Genomic DNA, 23,743 nt, shown 5'->3' with positions numbered 1-23,743 from the left:
GACAGGTGTGTGCTGTCTCCAGGGAGCAGAAGGCAGGACTCCGGGATAGGAGAACTGCCCACGACTGCCCCCTGCGGCGCGGCACAGTGCAGCGCCTTCCTCCAGCCAGTGGCAGGGAATCCGCAGCTCCTGAGCAGCACCCAGCAGGAGCACCCGCACAGGCAGGGCTGTCCACTGACCGGGCTGGTGTCCACTGCTACACCTGGGGTTGCCAGAGCCCTTCTTCCTCCCGAACCCAAGAACCACACGGTACGGGGACAATCGAATAGTGTGATTTATTGCCCTCACACCCCTTCTTCCACCTGCCCACGCCAGGGAACAGACAGCGCACCCCATCCTCTGGAGGGGGCTACCCTGGGTGTCGGGGCTCCTTCTGCTTCACTCCTCTGCTACCCCACACCCAGGAGCAGGAGGAAAACCTGGGCTATAAAATCAATAGGACTCGAAGGGCAGAAAAAATAGTGGATGGGAGGGGGTAAGGGGTATGATTAAAAGAAAACTCTAAGAGGGCAAAGGGCCCCTCTCCCCTCGCCTTTCTGGGACCCTCTAAATACAAAAGGCCAGACTTCCCTCCATCCCTTACAACATCCCAGACAGTGTGGGAAGAGAGGGGCAGCCTCTTGCGTGAGGGTCTGGCCTCCTGACCTCTACAGTTCTCACATTGTCTAGCTCTGGCTCTGGCGGAGAACCTAGAAAGGGCAGGGTTTGGAGAGCCAGCGGGCACCTTGAGAAACCATCTTGCCCTAATGCCCACAGGTCCTCTCGCACCAAGACAGCGCAGGCCGAGTAGCAGGGGCAGGAGACGAGGATGCCACCGGTCGCACCCCTCTGTCCATTTCTCCCTGGCCTCCTGGTTTTGTCGTCCCCGCCAAGCCCGAGGGGCCCTGCTCCCCCCCGGGCGCCCCCGCCCCTACCGGCCCTCCGTGCCACGACACTCGGTGCAGCGCCCGCCGGAGGCTGCGTCCTCGTCCTCATCCTCCCCGCCAGCCCGGTAGAAGCTCTGTCCGCAGCTGCTGCAGACCGAGGGCGCGCCCACAGCGTGGATCTTCTTGTGTCTGCGGAGCGCAGCGCCCTGCACGAAGCCCTCGCCACACTCCACACAGATGTGCGCGGGCTCCTCGCCGCCCGCCGCCCCCAGCCCGTCCCCGTGCTGAGCCCGCTGGTGGGCCAGAAGCCCAGCCCCATGCCCAAAGCCCTTCCCGCACTCCATGCACACATAGGGCTTGGGAGCCGGGGCGCGCCGTGACCGCGGCCCGGACGCCCGCGCCCCTGCGCCGGCCATAGCTGCGGCAGCCGCGGCGCTCTCGCCAGGCGCGCCCACTACGATGATGCCCTCGCCGTCGCCCACCGGGATGGCGATCTCGCCGTCCGCCGCCGCTGCCTCCTCTGGCGCCTTAGCGCGGCGCACACTGGCTGCCAACACCTTGGCGGCCACACCAGGCCCCGACAGCTCGGGGTGCAGCCGCAGGTGGCGCGCCAAGCTCTTTGGCTGGCTGAAGCCGCGGCCACAGCGCGGACACACAAAGGGCTTGAGGCCGCTATGCGAGCGCCGGTGCTTGGCCAGGCTCTTGCTCTGCGTGAAACTGCGGCCGCAGTCGGGGCAGGCATAGGGCTTCTCGCCGGTGTGGATGCGCTGGTGCTGCATGAGGTTGGAGCTCCAGCTGAAGCGCTTGCCACACTCGGAGCAGGCGTAGGGCTTCTCGCCGGTGTGGATGCGCCGGTGCTGCACCAGGTGCGAGCTCTGCGAGAAGGTCTTGCCGCAGTCGCTGCAGGCGTTGGGCCGCTCGCCGGTGTGCGTGCGCTGGTGCCGTGTCAGCTTGGACCAGTGGCTGAAGCTCTTGCCGCACTCGTTGCAGATGTAGGGGGCGGGCGGCCGTGGCCTGGGTGGGGGCCCCGCCGGGGGTGCAGACTGGGGCGGGGAGAGCTTGGTCGGGGGCCAGCTGGGGACGTCGTCATCATCCATGATGAGTATGTCCACTGGAAGACAAGAGAGGTGGGGAGGGAGTCAGAGGCAGCAGCTCCACAGAGGCTGTCCATGCAGGAACCCTGGCTGAGTGCTGGCCTGAGACAGCTTCTTGATTGCCTTTATGGAGTACACCCTACCACCAGTGGGGACAGCACCCACATCACAGAAAGCAGGTCAGGGTCTGCTGCTCTTCACACCCTCGCCCTGTCCTCTGCTCAGGGCACTGACCTCTGGGGGGCATCTGATCGAGTGTTCATCACCCATCTTCCCCAAGGTGCGCTCCTGCAGGCCGTGGCAGCCATGCCTAGGGAGCAGAAGGACCTCCAGGAGGTCGGTAACCGACTACATAAATGGATATGCAGGAAGGAGGCCAAGAAAGGCCTCCAGGGAGAACACAGGAAACCCAGAGCACTGAGCTGGGGCAGGGAGGCTGAGGGCTGGAGTCAGGCCAGATCCAGAGGCAGCCTGGACCTGTGCGACGGAGGACGCCACCTCCAGCCCACCCCAACAAAGCCTTTCCCGCATTTGCACCATGCCTGCCCAGGCGCCTGTCTCCCAGCCCGTCCCGTTCTTGAGACGTGGGTGCTGTCCACAACACCTGCTCTCCTCATGGTGTCTGCCAGAGCTATAGAATCACATGCCAGGACCTCAAGAGGTGCACCCTGATTTCCTTCAAAGCAGGAATCACAACCTACCCGAACTGTGTTCCCTCTTGCTAAAGTGCTCAAATACATCTGTGACACGTCACTGGTGAACACAGGGAGAAGAGCTAGACCCTCCGAGGGCAGAGCTCTGTGTCCTCTGTATGTCAAATCGCATAAGATGGCTGCTATGAAACAAGAGTCTTTGCGAGTGAGAAACCCAGGCAGGACAAGCTGACGCCTGGCACACCCTGACAGCCACGGCCCGCCCACTCAGCCACCTCCTGCAACAGGCCCTCACTCTCCCAGCAAGGTCCCTGGCCAGCAGCACCAGGACCACCAGGAACTGCAGATGCGGACCCCTGGGCTTCACTCCAGTCCACCAGGGGGTTCTGGTGTCCTCGAGTTTGAGAATTACTATATTGTAACGCAAAGAACACTAGAGTCACATTGGCAGGGGACAAAATCCAGGCAGGATGTGAGCATCAGGGAGGAACCCTGAAGAGATGGCATGAACCCCAATTTATTGTCAATAAAAATCAAGAAATTACAGTTTATAAGTACATTAAAAAGGGAAAAATTAAAAACAAAAACCTCGGAAGCTCTTAGTCCCAAGGCAGAGTGACTGGGCCAAGGGGGAGGAGACCTGCTTTCCCATGAAAACTAACAGTTGCCTCGTTTGCAAAGTTGTCAAGAGCATGGGACACAATGTGTGATGCAGAGCGGAGCTGAGAAGGCCAAGCAGAGCACTGGGGGAGGCTGAGGTGCAGGAGTGTGGCCAGAGGTGCTGGAGGAGAGGCTGGTTCTAGCAGCCACCTCCAACACAGCGCTTCTTACTGCCGGATGGGCGACCCTCTCATCCCTCAGGAGGTGGGCTCTTCGTCCCGCCATGCACTGCGTCATACACCAGGCCAGCCCCACATGGTGCTGCAGGTAGAGGGCAGGCTATTAGGCAGGATGCCACTTGGGTCCTTCAGCCTCCCCATCTCAGGAGGAAGAGACTATCATGTTCCCAGAATCCCCGCAGTCCCTTAAAAGGACCGGAGAAGCTGGGGATGCAGCCCAGCAGCAGTGTGTGCCAGGTCCTGGGTTCAGTTCCCTAGCACACGCATGTGAGTGCACACGACACAACAAATCCCCAGGAGGAGAGTGGTGCAGAACACAGGTACTCGATGAAAACCAGCAGGAACCAGGGCGACTGAGGCTGGAGCAGGGCCCTGGGTGGAGGGCAGGGTCCCGACACCTTCCTATTGCTGAATGTGCCCATGGATCAATTCAACCCACAGCAGACCAACGTTGTTCTCAGCTTGGAGACAAGGAGTTGAGGGGTCCTTCAGCTCCTCCAGCCCTGGCACACAGCAGGCAGTGTCCCACACCTCAGACCCCTGAAGTGGAGCCCAGCAGCCACAGTTCTGATGTCAGCCTTCTGTGGCACACATGGCAGGCACAAAGAGCTCCAAAACCAAATGCAGAGGTAAAAAGCTCAATATAAAGACACACCAGGCCAGGCATCTCCGTCGCCTGCAGGGAGATCCCCCCCACCTCCCAAGCCCAAGCGGATCAGCTCCGGGTACTTCTTCATAGCTCTGCCACCAGGACTGCACTCCGAGGCACTGTGCTTCGGTGTGTCACTCTAAGCTGGCTGGTCCAAAGGACAGCCCGTGTTTCCTCGCAGTGCTCCTGTTGAAGATGGCCACAGGGTCCTCCCAGGCCTCTGCCAGGAAGCTCACTCAGGCACAGCGTGGCGTCGTCCTGCTTTTTCCAGAGGGCTCACAGCATCCCCTTGTGTGTCTCCACATAACGCCGACAGAGTGGACCACAGGTTGAATGGGGTGCACAAAAGGGCGCTCCTGTTGCCCTTTGTGTTGAAGCTGAACTGAATCCTACAGACCCCATACCTGCCCCTCAGCACCCAGTGCAGTCTCAAGAGGTGATGGCAGGTCAAGAGCTCACTGCCCCTCAATGGCAAGGTTTTCAGGAAAAAGCACTGGCTCCCTGTTGTCTGAAGTCCCCTCTCCCCAGCACCACTGGGGATGAAGGTGGACAGCTGGCAAGCTCCTCCTGCTGCTGGCAGAAACGCCGACTGCCCACAGGACCCGTGGCCTTCAGTAGCACCACCTACTTCCACACTCCCTGCCCCAGACCCACCATCAGCAGTGTCCCCAGAGCCCTGGCCTCTTGTGGTGCAAAATGGCTTTCACAAGCAATATCAGGAAACACTCACTGCTTCTTTTTTAATAGGTCCTCAGGAGCTCACAGTGAAACCCCCCATTCAAATCTGGGACTCCCAGGTTTTAATTTAGCCTCTCACATCTGACACTTGCACCCCACTTCTCCCCGTGAAACCTGGTTCTCAGTGACTCGGCCACGCACCTAAGGGACCCCGCAGCATCTGCTGTCCTCATGCCCCGCACACAACTGTGCCCACCCACCAGGTGTACATGGGGACAGCCTCACCTGTGCAGTCCCGAGGCCTGGCCGCTCACCACCCACAGCCGCTCTGGTCACAGTAGCCGACTGAGGCTCACTGGTCTGCCATCAGACTCCTTGGGAGGGCGCTCAGGCACCTGGAGGGGAGTTTGAGCACGAGCTCCTGGGCTCACGGCTCACCTGAGGACTACGCATCTGCCTCTGCCTCTGCCCTGGGCGGTGGACAGCGGTGCTCACCCACTCAAGTCACGTCACGAGCTACTTCTGCTGCAACACCAGAAGGGGCAGGCAGTGGGGGTCCATGCTGCGTGGCCTGCTTGGGGGCCTCGGGGGGTCTTCTGCTTCACTCTCTCGCCCCGACATCCTCTACAGGGCTGCCTCGCGGTGCGTGAGCTTTCCCTGTGCCTGGCCTCAACACGCGTCACTGCTGACCCTCTTCATTTCTCTTCCATTTTATGTCCTCTCTCTGTCACCTCAGCTGTTCATAAGGAATCCTGGGCTCTGCAGTTCTAGGGTTCTTCCACGCGCTGTGCATCTTGGCACATCTCAGGGATCCTCACCTTCCTGGGTGTGCTCTTCTGTTTTCCTTTCCAGGGTATCTTTTGGGGGCTGCCCTTAGCATTCTTCTGTGGCTCACGAGGATCCACGAGGTGGTGAGGTTGACTTCAGCTGCCTGCACCCCGTGCTCACGGTGGCCACACGCTCGCCCCCACGCGGGGCTCTATTGGCTGCTCCCATTTTCATTGGGACCCTCTCTCCTTCTCTGTTGGCAAGGACAGGGGCCCAGCAGCCTTCCTGTTGGTTCTGGCTGACCCAAGAGCCCCAGGCCCAGGCTGCTCCAGCCCTTCAGACCTCCCTTGCCTAGACACAGCAGCCCCTCCTTCAGCTGCCAATCTCCAAGCCCCCCCATGCTTTCCAGAGAAAGCCTGAAGGCAACCGCCCCACCTCCATCTTCCCAGCACCCTCGCTGCAGTCCACAGGGGCTTGGGCCTCGCGTCGGCAGTGTGCTGGGCTTGACTATCCAACTGCTAAGTTCCTGCCTGGGAGCCTGAGGATTGTCCAGGGCCGCACAGCAGCTGAGAAAGCTCCCTCAGAATCAGCATGTCTCCTCAGGAAGTCATGTGGGCTGCTTCTCCTTTCATGCCCTGTAGCTAAGGCCCTGGAGGGCTTGGGGGCTCTCCCCACCCACCATTGCTCACTGCATACTGAGAACCCCAAGTCGGGACCAAGCCATCAGGAGACTAGGTGCCCAAGAGGCAGACGGGGCTCACCTCCACACCCTGTTATGGCTTCTGTTGCCTCACCTGCGCGGACAGGAAGGATGGGACTGATCAGCAGGAAGCCCAACCTCACTGGGCTCTGTGTGGGCTCCAGGAGACGACCCACCTCAAGAGAACTAGTGGGGACAGGTGAACGAAGTGCCGTTCTCAGTGAAGGACTGGCTTGGAGGACCTGAGCACACTTCTCAGAAACATTCGAATACAGAACACGATGATAAAGCCTCCAGTTGCACCGAAACCCTGGCAAAACGATGAGCCCAAAGATGGCCCCCTCGGCTCTCCTCCGCGTCCCCCCTCGCTGGGCTCCAGTGGAGAGGCAGGCACCAGGCAGCTCAGCACCCTCCCTCAGGAGCGCATGCTCCAGCACAGGCCTGGCCACAGTGCCAGCAGCAGGACACTGCGCTGGGTGGCCAGTGGCAGGACAGAGGGCAGGAGAAACACGGGGAAGCAGCAGTGAGTGCTTCCAGACGTCAGGATTTGTGCCCCACTCTCCCTCCAGCCCCATGTAAGCAGGCACAGGGCCACGTCCTGGGTGCAGACGCAGGCCCCAACTGAGCCAGCTGAGCCTCAGGCTATGTGAGCAGTGCTGCCAGGGCACAGAGGACGCCAAACCTGGGGCGAGGCCGCCTGTTGCCACTGCGCCTCTTCCCAGGGCCTTCTCATCCCTGGGCTGTAGTCATGGCAACAGAGGGAGTGTGTGGTGGGCTGCGTCTCAAACACACCCTGGACTGTGCAGCCTACAGATGCGTTTTATTCACCCAAATACTTTATTAAACAAAATACATTGCCAACACACAAAGATTTCACGGTGACACCCATCAAGTCCCCTGAAACACAGGCACCCACCCTCCAAGCCGGTCACTGCTGCCTTCCAGGCCCTGCACTTGGGATGGCCAGGGAGCAAGGGCCACCGGGAACCAGAGGCCAGAGGAAGAGCAGGGGTACCCTCAGCAAGGGACAGGGTGCTGCCCCAAGCTGGAGGCACCGGAGAAGAAATCAGACAGAGGTGGTCCCCAAGGCCTCGGGACGGTTCCACTCAAGGACAACTGGAAACACCAACAGGAGCCCCTCCAAGCTAGGATGCAGAGTCCTGGGGAGGAGAGGAAGGGGTGGGAAACCAGGCGTGCCAGAGTCACAGCAGGGGGAAGAGCGTCCCCCGCTGGCGGGAGGGCAGCGGAGCTGGCTTAGTGGAACCTACAGGGCCACCTCACCTGGGTTCTCGTGACTGGCCATCTGCTGGTCCTCAGAATCCAGCGGCCCCGGAGACCAGGCCTCTTCCCGAAGCTCCATGTCTACGTCCCTGTAGGAAGTGGATGAGACAGAAGGACACAGTTTACAGGGCACCAGATGGAACTGAGGGCCCTGGGGTCAGGCACTGCACCAACAGCCCAGCAGACAATGCCCCCGACTCGCCTCTCACAGGGAGTGGAGGGAAGGCCTGGGGCAGCCACTCAGGCCACAGCCACACCAGCCTCCTGCCCAGTGCCACCTATGGCTGGGACACAGCGTACAGTGCTGCCTCTGTGCCTCAGTTTCCTCACAGGCAAGATGAAGGACCTCAGGTGCAAACAGGATGATGCATACAGCACTCTTGCCATGGAGGGACCCCTGAGCCACAGAGGTCCTTGTGCCTACGACAGGTCACCTACCAGCACAGGAGGACTAGACAGCAGCAAGTGCACTTGCCTGCCCTGAGGCCTTCCTATATCCCAACCACACGAAGTCCTCAAGCCAGACACAGTGGGCAGGTTCCTGACGCCAGTCCACCAGCGCACTGGAAGAGAGTAACTGGACCTCGAGGGTATCTGCTCAGACGGCAGCCAGACAAACCTGGCATCCAGGTGTGGAGGGATCTCCAGTGACCACATGGCATCAAGGAATGGCAGAGCCAGCAGGCAGCTTCCAGATGCTAGGACTTCACAAACAAGGAAGTTCCAGTAGAATTTGGGGAGGGGAACTGACACAGTGCTGCCAGCTTCTACAGCCAAAACAGAGCAGTAAGAGGGAATTGCAAACATAAAGAACTCCTGCCTCCTGTACAGGCACTGCTGACTGGCTCTCAAGTCCCCAGCACCTGCAGGAGGCAAAGCTGTCACAACTCCAGACTCTCAAGACAAGAGCCATGCACGGGTCTTGCAGGCAGGCAGCAGAAGGGCCAGCTAGCTCCGGGGCTCGGGAGCAGCCTCGGAGGCACAGCCATCTCCCATCAGCCCAGCCAGCCCAAACCCCTCAACGCGTTCCAAGACACCGTCTCCAGAGAGCCTCGCACTGCCGGCCCTCCTTCGGAAGGCCCTAGCTCCCTCGCCTCTTGCTGGTCGGACTGCACGCCTCTGCCCACTGGCAGCACTGACCCTGCACCCCTGCAGCGCCAGGCATGGGGGTGCTCTTGGGAGTGTGGATCAAGACTTGAGGGAGCAGCCTGCTGAGACAGAGCCTGCCGCACCCCACGTGCAGGACCTCCCCACCCGGCTCAGGCAGAACTCGCAGCAGGAACACACAGGGGACAGAGACCAACAGCCCGGCAGCTTGCACAGCATGCAGGCCCACCTCTCCAGAAGCCACTCAGAAGGGAAAACCAAAACCTCAGCAGACGCTTTTTATGAGGGAAAAAAAGATTATGGCAGAGTTTAGCACCAGAAAACCAGCAAGGTCACACATGCCCAACAATGGAAGAAAGTGTCAGCGATCATACTGGCCTGCTCCACAGAGGGTGGGCTGGCCCCAATGATAGCAGGGTGCCACCAACAGGGACCACCTGCTCATCACATGAGGATTGATTCTAACTTCCTTCTGACTCTATGTTTCTGATTTAATAGTAAAATATAATTACTACTACTACTTTTTTTTTTTTTTTAGTTTTCGGCAGACACAACATCTTTTGTTTTTGTATGTGGTGCTGAGGATCGAACCCGGGTCGATCCATGCTAGGCAAGCGCGTTACCGCTTGAGCCACATCCCCAGCCCATAATTACTTCTTAATAAGAGAAAAAGACTAAAGACTGATTTTTTTGACAGCTGTGAGAACTGTATCAAATGGGCAAGTGGTGGGCAGCAGAAGTGCCCGGGATACGCCCAGCCAGGGCTGACCTCAACCAGAGGCAGCGGCGAGTCCCTTTCTGCCTGAAAGCAGGGAAGAAACTCCCACATGCAATGTGCTCTGCTCCTTGTACCGGGCAGCAGAACGACTTATCGCAAGGTGGGAGCCAAGGCCACGGCCTTCTGCACAAACAAGCCCTGCTGAAGCTCGGATTCCCCTCGGCCCCAGCCACACGGCCACCCTCCCGGTGGCCCCCAGCCTTGGGCCTCACTGTCCCAGGACGCCTACAGCACACAGGCAAGGTTAAGGCACATGCTTTTCTCCTGGTCACCTGTCTCATGTCAACCTCTCAGAGGCCCAGAGGCCCTACGAGAGGAAGTTCTGCTTCCCCTGCAAACACATAAAACTGGCCGGTGTGGTGGCGCACGCCTGTAATCCCAGCACCTGGGAGGCTGAGACAGGAGGATTGCGAATTCAAAGCCAGCCTCAGCAACGGGTGAGGCACTAAGCAACTCTGTGAGACCCTGTATCTAAATAAAATATAAAACAGGGTGGGGATGTGGTTCAGTGGTCAAGTGTCCCTGAGTTCAACCCCTGGTACCCGCCCCTCCCCCCAAAAGACACAAAACTGCAGCCTACACAATACATCATCAACCTCCAAACACCACAGGAGCCAGGCACAGTGACCAGACCTGTAACCTCAGTGACTCGGGAAGCTGAGGCAGAGGATCACAAGTTCAGGACAGGCTCAGCAACTTAGCAAGACCCTGTCCCAAAATAAAATTTTAAAAAAGGACTGAGGATGTAGCTCAGTGCTAGAGTACCGCTGGAACAATCCCCAATACCAAAAATTTTTCTTTAAATATCAGGCAGAGCCTGGCACACTGCAAGGGACGAAGAGTAGTGCCCAGCTTTGGGAAACAGCCTGGCAACTCTTCCAGTGACAAACGCACTGACTACAGACCCTCAAGTCCACTGCTGGGCCCATACCCAACAGAAGAGAACACTCATGTCGGCCACAAGTGCCACAGGTGGTGTTCATGGCAAGCTGTTCCCAATGGGCAAAAAGTTGGACCAATCCAAACGCCAAGGCAAGGGCACAAGGCACAAGGCACACATGGCGGGGACGCCCTGTGCAGGCTGTCTGCGTCAGGAAAGACACAGTGGCTGCTGGAGGTCAAGGCAGGAACAGGAGTGAATGCCGAGTGGCGGGCTCCTGGAAGATGAGGAGACACTCTGGAGCTCGACAGCGGCACTGCCTAAGCACTCCGTGAGCGGGACCACCAATTGTGCACTGCAGAAGAGTGTCTCAGTGCGCACAGACCTCCAGTAAAAAGTGAACTCTACAACAGCGCCCCGCCCACTGACTACAACACCACAAACGTTGTTGAAAAAAGCATGGGAAGAGAACGGAGAGACGGGAGGCTGCTGCCAGGGTCCACCAGGGCCAGGGCAGGGCCAAGCCTCATGGCCTCTGCTGTTTGAGCCTCCTCTGCCAAGTGCGATAATGTTTCCCTGAAACGAAAGCCTAAGCTCAAGAGGCACAGGGACTTCCCAGCTCAGAGCCCTCCCTGGCCCCAGTCTCAGGCCCAGCTTCTGCAGGGAGGGGCAGCCCAGGGCAGTGAGGCCACAGGCATCAGGGCCAGGAAGAGAGCTGGCCTGGTGGCTGAGAGGTGGAGGGGTTGACCCTAAGCTCTCTGCAGGAGTCTGAGGTCAACAAACTCCTCCCACCTGCCAATGGTCATTGTCACATTTTAAGACTTATCTAATTACCTACATGAATGACAGAGGCAATTTGCTTCCTGGTCCACAAACCCTAAAATACTCCCATTACAGAAGTTCACTGACTCCTGATGTGAACGATGGGGCTACAGGACCAGAGGGAAGCTCTCAAGGCCCAGCAAAGAGGAACCCGGGGGAGCCCGAGGACGGGAAGAGGGAGGAGACAGGAACAGGGCAGGCAGGAGGGAGGCCCCAGCTTGACCTCAGTGTTGTGTGGCTGCTGACCCAAAGTTCCTGATGATTTTGTCTGTGGATCCAAGGTTCATAAATGAGGGCTGGTGGGCGGGCTCACAGGTGACATACCACGTAATAACCCAGCAGACCCAGAGCAGCCTGGGCAGGAGGGAGGCCTTCCTCCGGCTACTCTGCACAGCCCGAATCGCCACTGTGTACCGGGGCCCCGCAGCGGGCGTGGCAGAAGGAGCGCATGGGCACTGAGCTGGAGCACAGGCATCCGGCGGCGGTCAGCTGTAGGAGCGGGGCTCTTTACCAAGGCTTAGGTGCTGCTTGCCCCTGACTTCTCCCAGTCGGTGGCTGCTGAGAGCAGCTGCTGTCTGGGGCAGGACAGCATCCCTGGGGGGCAGATGTGCATAAACAAGCTGAGTGCAGACACCCTCTCTAGTCCCTCTGCAGCAGTGCTCTTTGACCTTGAGCAAGGTTCTGCTTCTTCAGGCCTCAACACCATCCTCCGTAGGATGGGGACAAGGAACAGCAGATGACTGGTACCACTGTGTAAGAATTAATCAGCAAGGCTAGCAAAAAGCCTAAGAAGGGTAGCTGAAATGCCACGCAGTCCTCCTCCTCTCCATTCACCTTCCCTCACACCCTCACCTGGGTGCTGGCCCTCCTCCCTAAACCTCTGGGCTCTGGGGCCCACCCCTAGGACCTCACAGTGTGGGGAGTGGGGCTTCATCTGCAGGGTCAAAGATGAGGAGCTGGGGACCTCGGGCAGCTCCTGACTCCACTTTCAGGGCCCAGGGCAACTCCCTGGAGAAGGTCCCTCACCTGCTCTCAAGAAAACCCCAGGCATGAGGCCCTGGTCTGATCCCCAGCACCACACACTAGAAAAGAAGAGCACTGCAGGCAATTCGAGGAACCCCGAAGCAAGAAGGCAGCAGCCTGAATCAGAGCCTACCCCGGCCATCCCTGCCTGTCCTGCCACTCCATCCAGGGCCCTCTCCGTGCAGGTGCTCACCCTGCTCTGACCTCCACCTCCAGAGGAAGGAGGGGAGGGCATCTCCTGCGCCCACCCCAGTCGGGCCCTCCAGCAGTCCAATTAGCACGTGGATCTGGCAGGGCTATTAAGCCCTAGACAAATTATTGTTATTATTGTTGTTATGAGGTCCCACCCACCCTGCTGGATGCCTGCCCGCCAATTATCCCCTCTTTCTTCTACTGCCAATCCAGCCTCCTCCTCCCCTCCCCTCCCCGACACTGGGGCTGTGGGCAGGGTCAGAAGCAACCCCTCCCAGCAAGGCCAAACCAGGCTGCTCCCAGCAGAGGCTCCCGGACCCCCTCTCCCACCCACTTGCATCCCCACACACTGGCTAAGCCTGGGAGGGGGGACTGTACCTCCTTTTCACCTCCTGGGCAGCCCTTGACCACCTGCACTCCTCCCACTTAGCAACTCAGTTAAGAAACACCCTCTGACTTTTCAATCACCCAATGCTTTAGCCACCCTTCAACATGAACCTTCTGACATCGCTGTGGCACCACCAAAGGCATGGGCACAGGCACCTCATGCACTCCTCTTGTTTCCTTCATCAGCACAGGCTTCTCTACCCACCCTTTCCACTGCCAGCTCCTGGGCCCCCCTCGGCTACCACAGTGCAGGCTCCCAGCCTGCCCTTCTCAAGTCCCCTCCCCCATCACAACCAGTGAACCCTCGTAAAAAGTCACTCTGCTCAAACAACCCTGCTAAAAACTGGGCACCTGGGCTGGTTCCATAACTTAGCTATTGGTGAACTGTGCTGCTACGAGACTGGGTTAAAGAAATATGATATTTATACCTAATAAACTTTTACTGTCATAAAGAATAAAATTATGGCATTTGCTGGTAAATGGATGGAAATGGAGACCATCATACCAAGTGAAATAAGCCAGACTCAGAGAGTCAAGGGTCAGAATGTTTTCTCTCACATGCAGAAGCTAGAGCAAAGTAAGGAGGGAAAGTTGGGGTAGGGGAGGAAATGCCATGATTCTAGGAGACCCGAAGGGAGATCAGTGAGCAGAGGAAGGAGACTGAGGTGGAGGGAGGAGGGACGGGAAAAGGAAGGAGCCATGGAATCGGATGGGCAAACCACACTATGTACACACATAAATACATCACGGTGAATTCCACCTCTGTGTACATCCATAAAACGCCAATTTTTAAAAACAATACAAGGAAGACAAGAGTAGAGGAAGGGGATCAGGGGACAGGGGAGGGAGGGAAGAGGAAGCCCTGGAGAATGAGTGGAGCGAACGGTATTCCGTGCATGTGGGAGGTGGTCAATGTGAACCCCACCATGGTGCATAATAAGACACCTAATTAGGAACACTGGGCAAAGGCGCTGAACAAGCATTTTTCCAAAGAACACAGACAAGTGGTGGCAAGCTTGGAGAACTGCCCCAGGCCATCGGCTCTCAGGGAGACCAAAGGAAGCCTAAGGAGATGGCACCTGGCACCTTGCACCCCTGGAACACGGGCTCGGGGCTGCTGGGGGGACTGGAAGCCTCTCCTGGGCAGGCTAGCCCACTGCAGTGGGATATGGGCAGCCCTCACAGGCCAGCACCTCCACTCCTGAGCGCACACCCAAGAACACAGCCACCCATAACCCCCGACGTGAATGTCCACAAAAACACACTCTCTACAGCTGGAGCGGAGGTACCCACCGCCCAGCTGACACACACCCTACAGAGGAGCCCTGCAAACTCAGGGCTCAGAGTGTGCCAGGCAGAGGGCACTGCCTGCCTCTAAGTGTGCATGATGTCCAGATGTCCGTGGAGAAAGACAGTGGACTGACAGCTCTGGGCCAGGCAGGTAGACAGGATGGCCACTCAGAGGGCAGCTTCTCTTGGGGAGGAGCACGGTGTTCTAAAATCGACCATGGCAATGGATGCACAACTCCGGAAAGCACACCTTACATGGGTGAGCTGTGGCATGGGGGACCTTACCTTAACAAAGCCACGACAACAAGAAAAAGCAGCGCAGCTCAGTGCTCCCTGCCCACGCGCCCACCACTGGAAACCCAGATTCCTCCACAGGGCCCCGTCTCCCCTGCAGCGGCATCTTCCTCCAGACCTGGATTCCCTGTGCACTGCCACCTCTCCTGGCCATACCTAGCATTTCTCTCTGGAGAGCCCTGCCCAATCCTCCACCTGCCAGCCCATTCCCCTTTTCAAGGGTGGGCTCAAGGGTCCCCTTCTTCCTCCACCTCTCATCATCCTTTCTTGGTTCCTGCAGTGCTGGGGATTGGACCCAGGGCACCATGCGCGGCAGGCAGGTGCTCCACCACTGGCCACCTCCCACCCTCTAGTCACCTTGTCTATTCCTTCCTGGCCACAAGTTCCCTGAGGGCGAGCTCTAGGTGTGCCTCCCCCTTTGCCCTGCACCCGCAGTCCCAGACCCACAGACTCATGACCTCAGTGGACCTCTCCATCCCACCGCCCCCACCTCTTCCTGGGCCCAGCAGAACCACCACTGCTTCCCCACCACCTCCTTCCCCCATCCTCAGCTCGGGCCAGTCCTGGAACCTATTCTCCTCCCTCCCTGGCCCCCGATCCCAGGACTACATCTGCACAAGGCCAAAGCCAGGCCCTCAGCACGTCAGCCTGGGACGAGGCCTGACCATCGACTCTGATGCATGTCAGGCTCTCACTCCTGTTTGGGGGTGAGCCCCAGATTCCCGCATCTCATCTGGAGCCACTTCTGATAGACCACATTCTCTGAGAACACTATCTGCGCTTCAGTCCACTTGAGGCTGCATTTAAAGGTGGCTGGGAGCACCACAGGGCACCTGCTCCCCCTCTCCCAGTCTTCTTACCACTCAAGGTCAGATGCTGGGCACCTCTGCTGCCTCAGCAGACCAGTGCCCAGCCCCCCTGGTTCCCCACACATGACTGAGCAGGACGTAGATGGCTCTTGCCCTGGAGTCACACCCGCCTTCTCCACAAGACATTTCTAGAACCCTCACCTACTGTGAGGCTGCAGTGCAGCTGGAGTGGCAGGAGCTCAGGTCCCTGGGGAGCAACCCTGCCCCTCCCTGGCCACGGGCTGCCCTCTGTGCGTGCTGATCTTCAGGTCCACTCCCAACACTCAGATTCTCAAATGCTGGCAAATAACTGAAACCTGCTAAAACCCAACAGACTACTCTTCAGGACGTACACTATGGACTCTGGTGGTAACAGGTGACGTGAGTTCATCAGGGTTAACAAACTTGGCCATGGTGAGGGCAGAAAGATAGGGACACACAGGAGCCCTGCAAATTCTACTCAGTTCTGTTGCAAACCTGAAACTGCTCTTAAAAATTAACATACATGCCAGACGTGATGGCGCACACCTGTGATCCCAACTACTCAGGAGGCTGAGGCAGGAGGATAGAAAGTTCAAGGCCAGCCTCAGCAACTTGGTGAGGTTCTAGTGACTTAGCAAGACCCTGTCTCAAAATTAAAAATAAAAAGCGGCTAGAGGGTATAGCTCAGTAGTTAAGTGCCCCTGGGTTCAATCTATAGTGCCCCTTAAAAAAAAAAAAAAAAAAAAGCATATTAAAGGATAGGCAAGAACAAGCACAGACCAGCCCCCAGCTGGGCACTTTCTGGTTGGGCGTACACCCTCCCATCTACCTTCCAGCAGCACATACTTGCCCCTACCTCACTCACCTCTCTAGCTTGCTCTCTGCTGAGGCAGTGTGCCCACTGGCAAGCCCCATCATCAATGGCCCCTGCCTGGAAGCTCTCCGACTGCCCCTTCCCCCAGCTCCACTGTCCTCCTTACCCCGGAGCAACAGAGCACATTCATGGAGCACAGATCAAGCCCCAGACCCGCAGGCACGGAGTGCCGTAAGCACATAAGCTCCACTCCTGATCCCCTAACACCTAGGAGAGATGGCGAGGCGCAAGGACAATCTCTCCAGGCAGGCTGGTGGGTCAGCAAGCAGCCCCACCAGAACAGCCAGTGACCTGGGCAAGGTGCTTTGCCTGTGTGTCCATCCTACGCTCCCAGGGCCAGGATCGGGATCCAACAGGATAACGCACGCTAAGAGTTCGACAAGCAGCAGCAGACACAGTGAAGGTGTCAACACCATCACTGCCATTTGATCCAGAGGTTGAGACAGGCTGTGTGGCTGGTGCGATGCCAGAGCCACAGAGCCCAAGCCGAGACATACAGTCTGCAGTCTCTCGGTGCTGGCATTGGCTCCCTGTCAGTGCCTGCTAACATGGGTGAGACCTATGTTCCCTAGGAAAGACGGCTACCTAACCTCCTGGCAAGTCCCAAACAGCGTCCAGCAGAGTATGTCCTCAAGGAGGGCACAGACTACTCGCAGCACTGCCCAGCACAAACCCTACAGCACCCTCAGCAATCAATGGCTCTGAGCAGCCTGACCCTGAGCACTGAGTCTGAGACTTCATCTGATCTTCCCTGGGTTCCTAGTATCATCTACTGCAAGGCCAGGCATCTTGGGGGAGGTTGGACAGGGCTCCCCCCTCAGCACAGGATAGAGAAGCCACTGTCTGCAAGCTCACAGGGAGAGGGCAAAGGGTTGGCAAAGGCAAGTGTGGAAACCACTGGGGAGGGCCCCAGGGCCTGGCCCACCTGGGCCAGGGCTCAAGCTGGTTGGCTCCTCCATAGCAGTAAGGCACGTGCTCTCTGAGCTCCTAGGACAGGGCCACCAGCACTGGCAGTGTGACAACCCCAATTCCCACATCCACTTGGCTGGCATGAATCTTTCCCTACGCTGCAGGACCCCTAAAATGGGAGGCTGGTTCTCAAAGAGTCCCTTGAAGCAGCCAGCAGCCCTGCATGGAGTTCTCATGACAGTGCACCCCACAGAATGGGGAACCCAGAGACCACGACTCTACAACTAAGAGGCTTCAGACCAGGTTCATCTCTTCTGACTCCGCTCTTAGCCAAAAGAATCAAGCCAACAGAGGGGTGGTACAACAAAGGCCAGCTCTGTAACTAAACACAGCACAGTGTTCTGATGGTGCTGTGGGTCCTGAAGCTTGTGAGCACTGACCGGCCTCCATTCAATCCTGCTAAATGGGGTAACCACCTCTGCCCCAGGGCCTTGAAGAACTCAGGGCAACACCAGACACTAAATGCATGGCAAGTGTCATCAAGTCTGCAGACCTCTAAATACCAAGGCCCAATACTGGCATGACCTCAGCTCCAGAGGACAACTAACCCAGGTTTACGGAGGCCTATGAGGTGTGTCTGGGCACGGTCCTAAGAGCTGGGTGTCCACCAGTGACTAGAAGACCCTGGGGCAGCTGCACAGTTGCTATGGCCTTGACTATGCATCCTGCCACCCCCCTGAGGTCCCTGGGTCCTCTTGGCTATTGCCTACTCTATCTACCCCAGATGTGCTGCTGGCCCTGCACATTCACCTGACAACCCTCTGGGTCCCTGGGGCCACTCTGGCAAATCGCCCCATCTCTCTACAGCCACTGGGCCTGGCTCAAGAGGCACTGGGACCCTCCTCTGCCACCCAGTCTGGGGCCCCACAGCACAGCAATACACTGGAACCACCTGTGTCTGCGTCCTTGATGGACTAGTTTATTAAGGGAATTTCACCAGGCTCTTCACATTGCAGGAGGGAAGAAGAAACAGTCCGGGAAAGAGGAAGTAACACATCCAAGGTCAGAGAACTGGACTAGACTGGGCCAAAATGGGAACTCAATGCCTGGCTCTAGAGCCCTTTCCAGAGCTTTACACTGACCTCTTGAATTCTGCGCTGGCTCTTAAAGGGAAGTATCAAGAGCCTTCTACTGAGGCTAACGCTGTCCTTATCAACCAGGGCTGTCCAGGAAGAAAAGGAGTGTAATTTCCTGTCTGGGGCCATGAAGGAAGGAGGGCTGGCTGAAGGACTGGCGCCCCAGAGTTCTTGGGGAATACTCCCGGCCGGCCAGCGCCTCTCTTCATTCTGGCATTGCGCCATGTGCCAGGCAGGATAAGCCCTTCCCATTCCTCAGCTCAGCTCGGAAGGTTAGGACCTGCGGCACCACAAGTAGTTGTCTGACGGGATTTCTCTGGGCAGAGGCAAGGGGTCTTAGCTGAGCCCAAGAGGCCAGGGTCTGCCAAGGTGCCAGGACACTGTGCTGGCCCAGCACCGAGGCCAGACCTCAACTGGCTCCTCTGCACTGCCCAACAGGAGCCTGGAACCAGAAAACCACAGGGAAAAAAACAAGTCGCTGCCCTCCTGAGGCCCCGAGGGCTGGTCGGGTGGCTCCTGGACCCAGCAGGGATTTGGAAGGGTGGTGCCCTGTCAGGGTTCGCGGTCAGCCCTCCACCTCGGCCCGTGCTGTCTCGCGGTCCCTGACGCCCAGCACGGGCGGACCCACGCGGCCTCCGTCCTCACTTCACTTGCTCCCCCGGCCGCCACAGGGGCGGCGGAGGAGGCGCGGCAGCCGGCGGGGCGCGCAGGGAGGCCGCGGCCTTGGCCCCGCGGTGCTGACCTTGGCCCGGCCGCCTCCCGCCCGGGACGCGCTTCCTGCCGCCAGCCGGCGAGCGGGAGAATGAATGGGCCTTCGCTGCCCGCATCCCCGTAATTACCCGTGGATCAAAGGGCAGAGCGGCCCGCCCGGGGCAGCAGCGGACCAGCCGACTCGGAAAGGGGAAGGAAGAGACCCGCGAGACCTGGGGCCGCGACGGCCCGGCCGCCGCTTCCGGCCAGCCCGGCCCCGCGCGCGGCCTCTGCCCCGCCCGGCCTCAACTCCCCCCCCACACCCGAAGTCGCCAGCACTTCCGGCTGCGGGGAGCTGAGGTGCCGAGCGGCACGGAGAAGCCCCGGACCCAGTCACCCGACCCGACCCGACCCGGCCCGGCCCAACAGTCACACGCGCGTCACCGTGCCGCGCGCCCGCTCACTGCCCCAGAACCTCGGGTCGCGCGCACGCGCAGTTCCCGGTCGCGCGCCCGCTCACGTTCCCCCCCAACGGCGCGCACGCGCGCTCGCCCGCCCGGCCGCGCTCGTCCGCCCGCCTCCCCACCCATTCCCGTGCGAAGCCTGGCTCCCGACGCGCGCCCCCCGCCACCCCCGACGCACGCCCCCCACGCCCGTGCCGCCCTCACCTCCTCCGGCCCGGGGCCACCGCGCCGCACTCCTCCTCCTCGAGCCTGCCTCGCGGATGGTGGCAGCGGCGGCAGCGGCGACTCAGACCCTGGGGTCAGGGGGACGGGCGCCCAGGCCGGAAGTGACCTTCCCGGCCGCTTCCGCCCGCGCCGCTCCCCCTCCCCTGCCCCTCCGCCCGGGCCGCCACCCCGTGCTCGCCGCTCTAGGCAGGAGGGCTCCGCGACCCCTGGCCGCAGCCCCCCAGCTCTATGGTGCCGAGCGGCGCCGGAGGAAGCCACTTCCGGACGCGTCTAGGACCCGAGTCCTCCGTCCCCGCTCTATGGCGCCTCGCGCCGAGGGGCGCCGGCCCCGCCCCTCCCAGGACAGCAGGCGCGGCACGGCCCGTTAGGCGCTGACTTCCGGGTGTCTGGGCGGCCCCCAGCCGGCCGCTCGCGCCTGCGCGGTCCGCAGACCGCGCCACCCCGGGGACGCTCGCGCCACCCGGTCCTCCTGTCGTCTCTATCATTGTAACCCCTTCCGTCCCGGGATCTGGCCCTGGGCCCCACGGCTGCCGGACAGTGCTGCGCTTCAGGCGCCGCGCCAGGGAAGCCTGTCCCTGCCGCTCCTGTCGGCCTCAGTTTCCCGCTCCCGAAGGACGCGACACGCGCGGTGCCTCCCCTAGGTCCTGGCACAACCAGGCTTCGTAATGGGTCTCCTCCCCACTTGCGGAGCGCGAGCGGTCAGGGCGCTGACTGAGCGACTCGCGAGGGTGCGTTTCGCCGTGACTGTGCACTCGGCAGCGGGAGTCCCCGTCCCCGCGCGGCCCCGGGCGCTGCCAGGCAGGGCTCCCGTGTGGGCCGTTGCCCCGCGACCCGTCTCGCCCGCCGCCCAGGGCGGCCCTGGAGCAGGGGCTTTAAAACGGTATTTTTAAATAATGGTCCAGCCGGAGCCCCAGGTGTCTTCTCTTCCACATTTTACTCCCTCTCCCCTAATGTGACCTAAGCTGCAAGTTAATTATAATCATTTTATGTTGTCACTGAAACGGACAGCAAGCTTGGGAGTCAGAAACACAAGCGCTACACCTAACTTGTGATGGGACACCTGAAACGGGGGCGGGGGGACCATCTGTGTAGTAACACCTGTGAACGTCGCTCAGTTCGCTCCCTGGCTCATCTAAACCCCAACCGCAATGGCAGCAACGATTATTTATTAGCCATTTCAAGCTACAGCTGCGGGGAATCCTCAGGTCAGACCACACGAATCCCGAGATTGCACACTCAATGTCTTTGCAATGTCTTTGCATGCCAATAGTAAGATATGTTTGTGTCCCGGCTTCAAAAATACTGCAAAGGCAATTTTTAAAATAAATCTTAGTAAAGAAGGAGTATGCTGCTATAGATTTATGATTATGTGTATGAACTCTGCACACAAAGCCCATGTACAAGAAACACCACATCTGTGTTCCTCTGAATTAGGTCAGCAGGTGTCCTGTGGAGGCTGTAGTGAAAGGGCAGCTTCCTCTCTCTTTGTCCCCTTCCCTTACTAGCTGGCCAAACAGAACCAAACACTGAGATCTGGAGCAGCTGGCTTGGGTCACCAGACGGAAGCCACACGTAGAAGATGGTAGAGTTAGGAGACAGGGTGACTTAGGCACTTGATGGTTCTGTGACAGGCACGGTGCCTGCTGAGTTTCACATGAGAGGAAACTGCTAGTCCTGAGTCTGTAAAACAACCAAACCAGCACTGGGATGTTTCTCAACCACAGGGCGGGGTTGCAGTGGCTCCGTTACCACTAAAACCCACACTCTTCCCTTCCTCTGGCCCAAGGTCATTCCTGGGGTTACACTGTCCTCTTGGCGTCTCAGTGTGGCTTCATGATGGGTTCTCACCAATGGGATAGGAGTACAGGTGACACAGGCCACTTCCAGGCCCAGGCTTTTAGGAGCTCCACTGTCTCCCCTCTTGCTGGCTGGACATGGACAGTAACAAAGGAAACAGCAAAGCCAGAGAAGCTTGGGTCCCCCGTTGACCCTGTGTTAACACATTCTCCCACCGGGGGCCCTTCTGAAGTAGAGAGCAGCGTCTGATCTGCATACCCATGGCCATAGCAGCTTTGTCTACGGTAACTGAGAGTGGAAGCCACCTGAGTGTCCATGGACAGATGAATGCATAGACAAAATGCAGGGTGCACACACAATGGGATATTGTTTAGCCTTAGAAAGGAAAGGAACTCTGACATGTGCAACAGCACAGAGGAGCCTTGCAGACATTAAGGGACCTGAGCAAGTCAGAAAAGAAACTGTGTGACTCCGCTCCAGGAAGTACTGAGAGTGGAGAAACTCGGAGATAGGAAGACCTGTGATCACCAGAGGGCCGGTGGGAGGAATGGAGAGGTGTTGGTTAGGGTGCCTCATTTCACTTTTGGTGATGCTGGAAGCACAAAAGGAAAATAATTAAACTGAACTATACAATTAAAGATGGCTAAGCTATGTGCATTTACCACAAATGAAAATGTTTTTAAAATATGAATAGAAACAACTTCTAATGGAGAGATACTTTTCCTGCAGCTGCCCTCCCTGATGCAGACTTTCAGATGTATGCCTAACTGCCAGCCCCCCCGCCCCGCCCCCAAACGTCATTGTCCTCTAGATGCGATGATTTGAAGCAGAGACACTGAGTATGATGGAGTGCTGGGTTTGCGTACAGAGAGAACAGCAGAGCTCTCGCTGCCTCCCGTGACCCACACCAGCCAGTCAGGGGCCTTCTCCTCTGTGGCCCCACAAGTCTGCACTCCTAGGCAGACACTGGGACGGAGAGGCTCTGGAGCCAATGGCGACCTGTCCCCCACCGTGCAGAGGAGGCCACAGCAGAAAATGAGGCTGGGCATGTAGGTGAGGGGTGAGAGGGCATGACCTGTGGCTCAGCCATCCTAGCCAGAAGGCCCTGGTGCCCCAGTTCCACCAGCCGTGCTGAAGCTTACGCTCTCCTTTCCTCAGACGTCTCTCCAGAGTTCCCAGGAGGTCCCCAGGAAGGCCTCTGCTAACTTCATGTGGGTCTCTGCCACTGGTAACTGAAGAGCCCAGTCTCCAGGCACTGTACCTGGGGGCCTGGCTCTTGCTGAGCAGTAAAGCCCCAGTGGCCAGCTCTCCGAGGCGTGGAGCATGCCTCCAGGGCTGCTGCCAGCCTCGTGTGAATGTCGTCCCACACCACCCCACCCCACCCGTCAGGAGCAGCTGCAGTTGGCAGATCGGAGGCGGAGGGTCTGCAGCTGTTGAAGTCCTGTTGCTGTGAAACCCTGGACTCAGAGAAGTGCACAGCCACCCTCTGCAGATCTGCCCATTGTTAAGTCAGCAAGCACCTCCTGAGTTTTCTCCCTGGCCAGCGACTTCCCTTCTGAGCTACCTGCTCTACTCCCCAAAGTGGGGGCCTCCGCTGCACACTGGCAATGGTGCTGTGGACAGTGCAGTTTCCCAGGCTTCTCCCCACACCACAGAATCCGAATCCTCATTCTAACCTTCACCCTCAGGACTCCTCCTCACACAGAAGTGTGAGGAAGGCTAGCCCTGGTCAACCAAGGATGCCCTCTTTAATCTGAATTCCAGGCAAACTATGGTTTTCTAGTATAGACATGTCCCAAACTGGTCCCCAAAAGAAGTGCTCGTCATTTATCTGAAACAGTGTAACTGGATGTCCTACCTTTCATTGAGCCCAGCAGCCCCAGACTGTCACAGCGCCTCCCCCACCCATTTCCCCAGATCCCACACCTCTTCTGGGCAGCCCCAGGCTGGGCCTCGGGAGTGTAGAAAAGAGGGAGATGATTCCATCCCTGGCTGTATGGAAATGGAAGCAACACCTGCCACACAGCTGAGCACAATCCCATCTCACGGTTCCCATCTCTGGGTAGCATGTCACCCAATTTGTGCCCACATGACAGAGAAGTGTTTTGAGTGGGGTTCTGTGGCATAAAGTTGCCTCCTGCATGGCAGGATACAGGACATTATGCTTGGCAGAGCAACATTCATTCTGCCACCATGAGGATAACCACCTGAAGACAGAGCCCACACCACAGGAAACAGAGTCCAGGAAAGACAGGCCTGTGACGGCAGTTTGTTGTGTCTGGATCAAATCAACTCCTGGAGCTATCCCTACCTTGGGGCTGCTAAATCCTCCTTCAGTTTGAGCATGTTGGATTTGAGTTTTCTGTCAATTACAGAGGGGCACATCCTACCTAACACAGACAGAAAGCATTGAGAAACCAGCCTCTACTTCAGAGCAAAGCCTGTCCAAGGAAGGGGGCGTGACCCTTGTCCTTGGAAAACCCACAGAGCTCTCCTAAGCACATACCCACCCTGCTG

At 58.5% G+C, this 23,743-nt stretch overlaps 1 protein-coding gene across 5 annotated transcripts; it reads right to left on the bottom strand.

Annotated features, from left to right (window-relative positions):
• Window positions 1–256: 256 nt before the first annotated feature.
• ZNF787 (zinc finger protein 787) lies at window positions 257–19,776 on the bottom strand. Of its 5 annotated transcripts, XM_081275407.1 has the most exons (5): window positions 19,409–19,776; window positions 10,047–10,121; window positions 9,686–9,806; window positions 7,529–7,617; window positions 257–1,977 (listed from the first exon to the last, which is right to left on the bottom strand). In XM_081275407.1, the coding sequence occupies exons 4-5, from the start codon at window positions 7,605–7,607 to the stop codon at window positions 911–913; spliced, it is 1,146 nt and encodes a 381-aa protein (XP_081131533.1). In that variant the 5' UTR covers window positions 7,608–7,617; window positions 9,686–9,806; window positions 10,047–10,121; window positions 19,409–19,776; the 3' UTR covers window positions 257–910. The 5 variants fall into 5 exon arrangements, with proteins under 5 accessions (XP_081131533.1, XP_081131534.1, XP_081131531.1 ...); XM_081275408.1 differs by lacking the exon at window positions 9,686–9,806; XM_081275405.1 differs by lacking the exons at window positions 9,686–9,806; window positions 10,047–10,121 and having other exon boundaries at window positions 19,409–19,775.
• Between the last annotated feature and the right edge of the window lie 3,967 nt (window positions 19,777–23,743).

The sequence above is a fragment of the Spermophilus citellus genome, assembly GCF_964194105.1.
Source record: "Spermophilus citellus genome assembly, chromosome: 18".
In the NCBI taxonomy this organism is placed as follows: domain Eukaryota; kingdom Metazoa; phylum Chordata; class Mammalia; order Rodentia; family Sciuridae; genus Spermophilus; species Spermophilus citellus.
The sequence above is the reverse complement of the archived record's forward strand: the minus strand, read 5'-3'. Positions and strand labels throughout refer to the sequence as shown.

Excerpts from the sequence above, each read along its gene's own strand:
- ZNF787 (XM_081275407.1), bottom strand. The coding sequence starts at position 7,607 with ATGGAGCTTCGGGAAGAGGCCTGGTCTCCGGGGCCGCTGGATTCTGAG. Across the intron at positions 1,978-7,528 it reads GGCCAGTCACGAGAACCCAG|TGGACATACTCATCATGGAT; the intron begins GTGAGGTGGCCC and ends CTTGTCTTCCAG.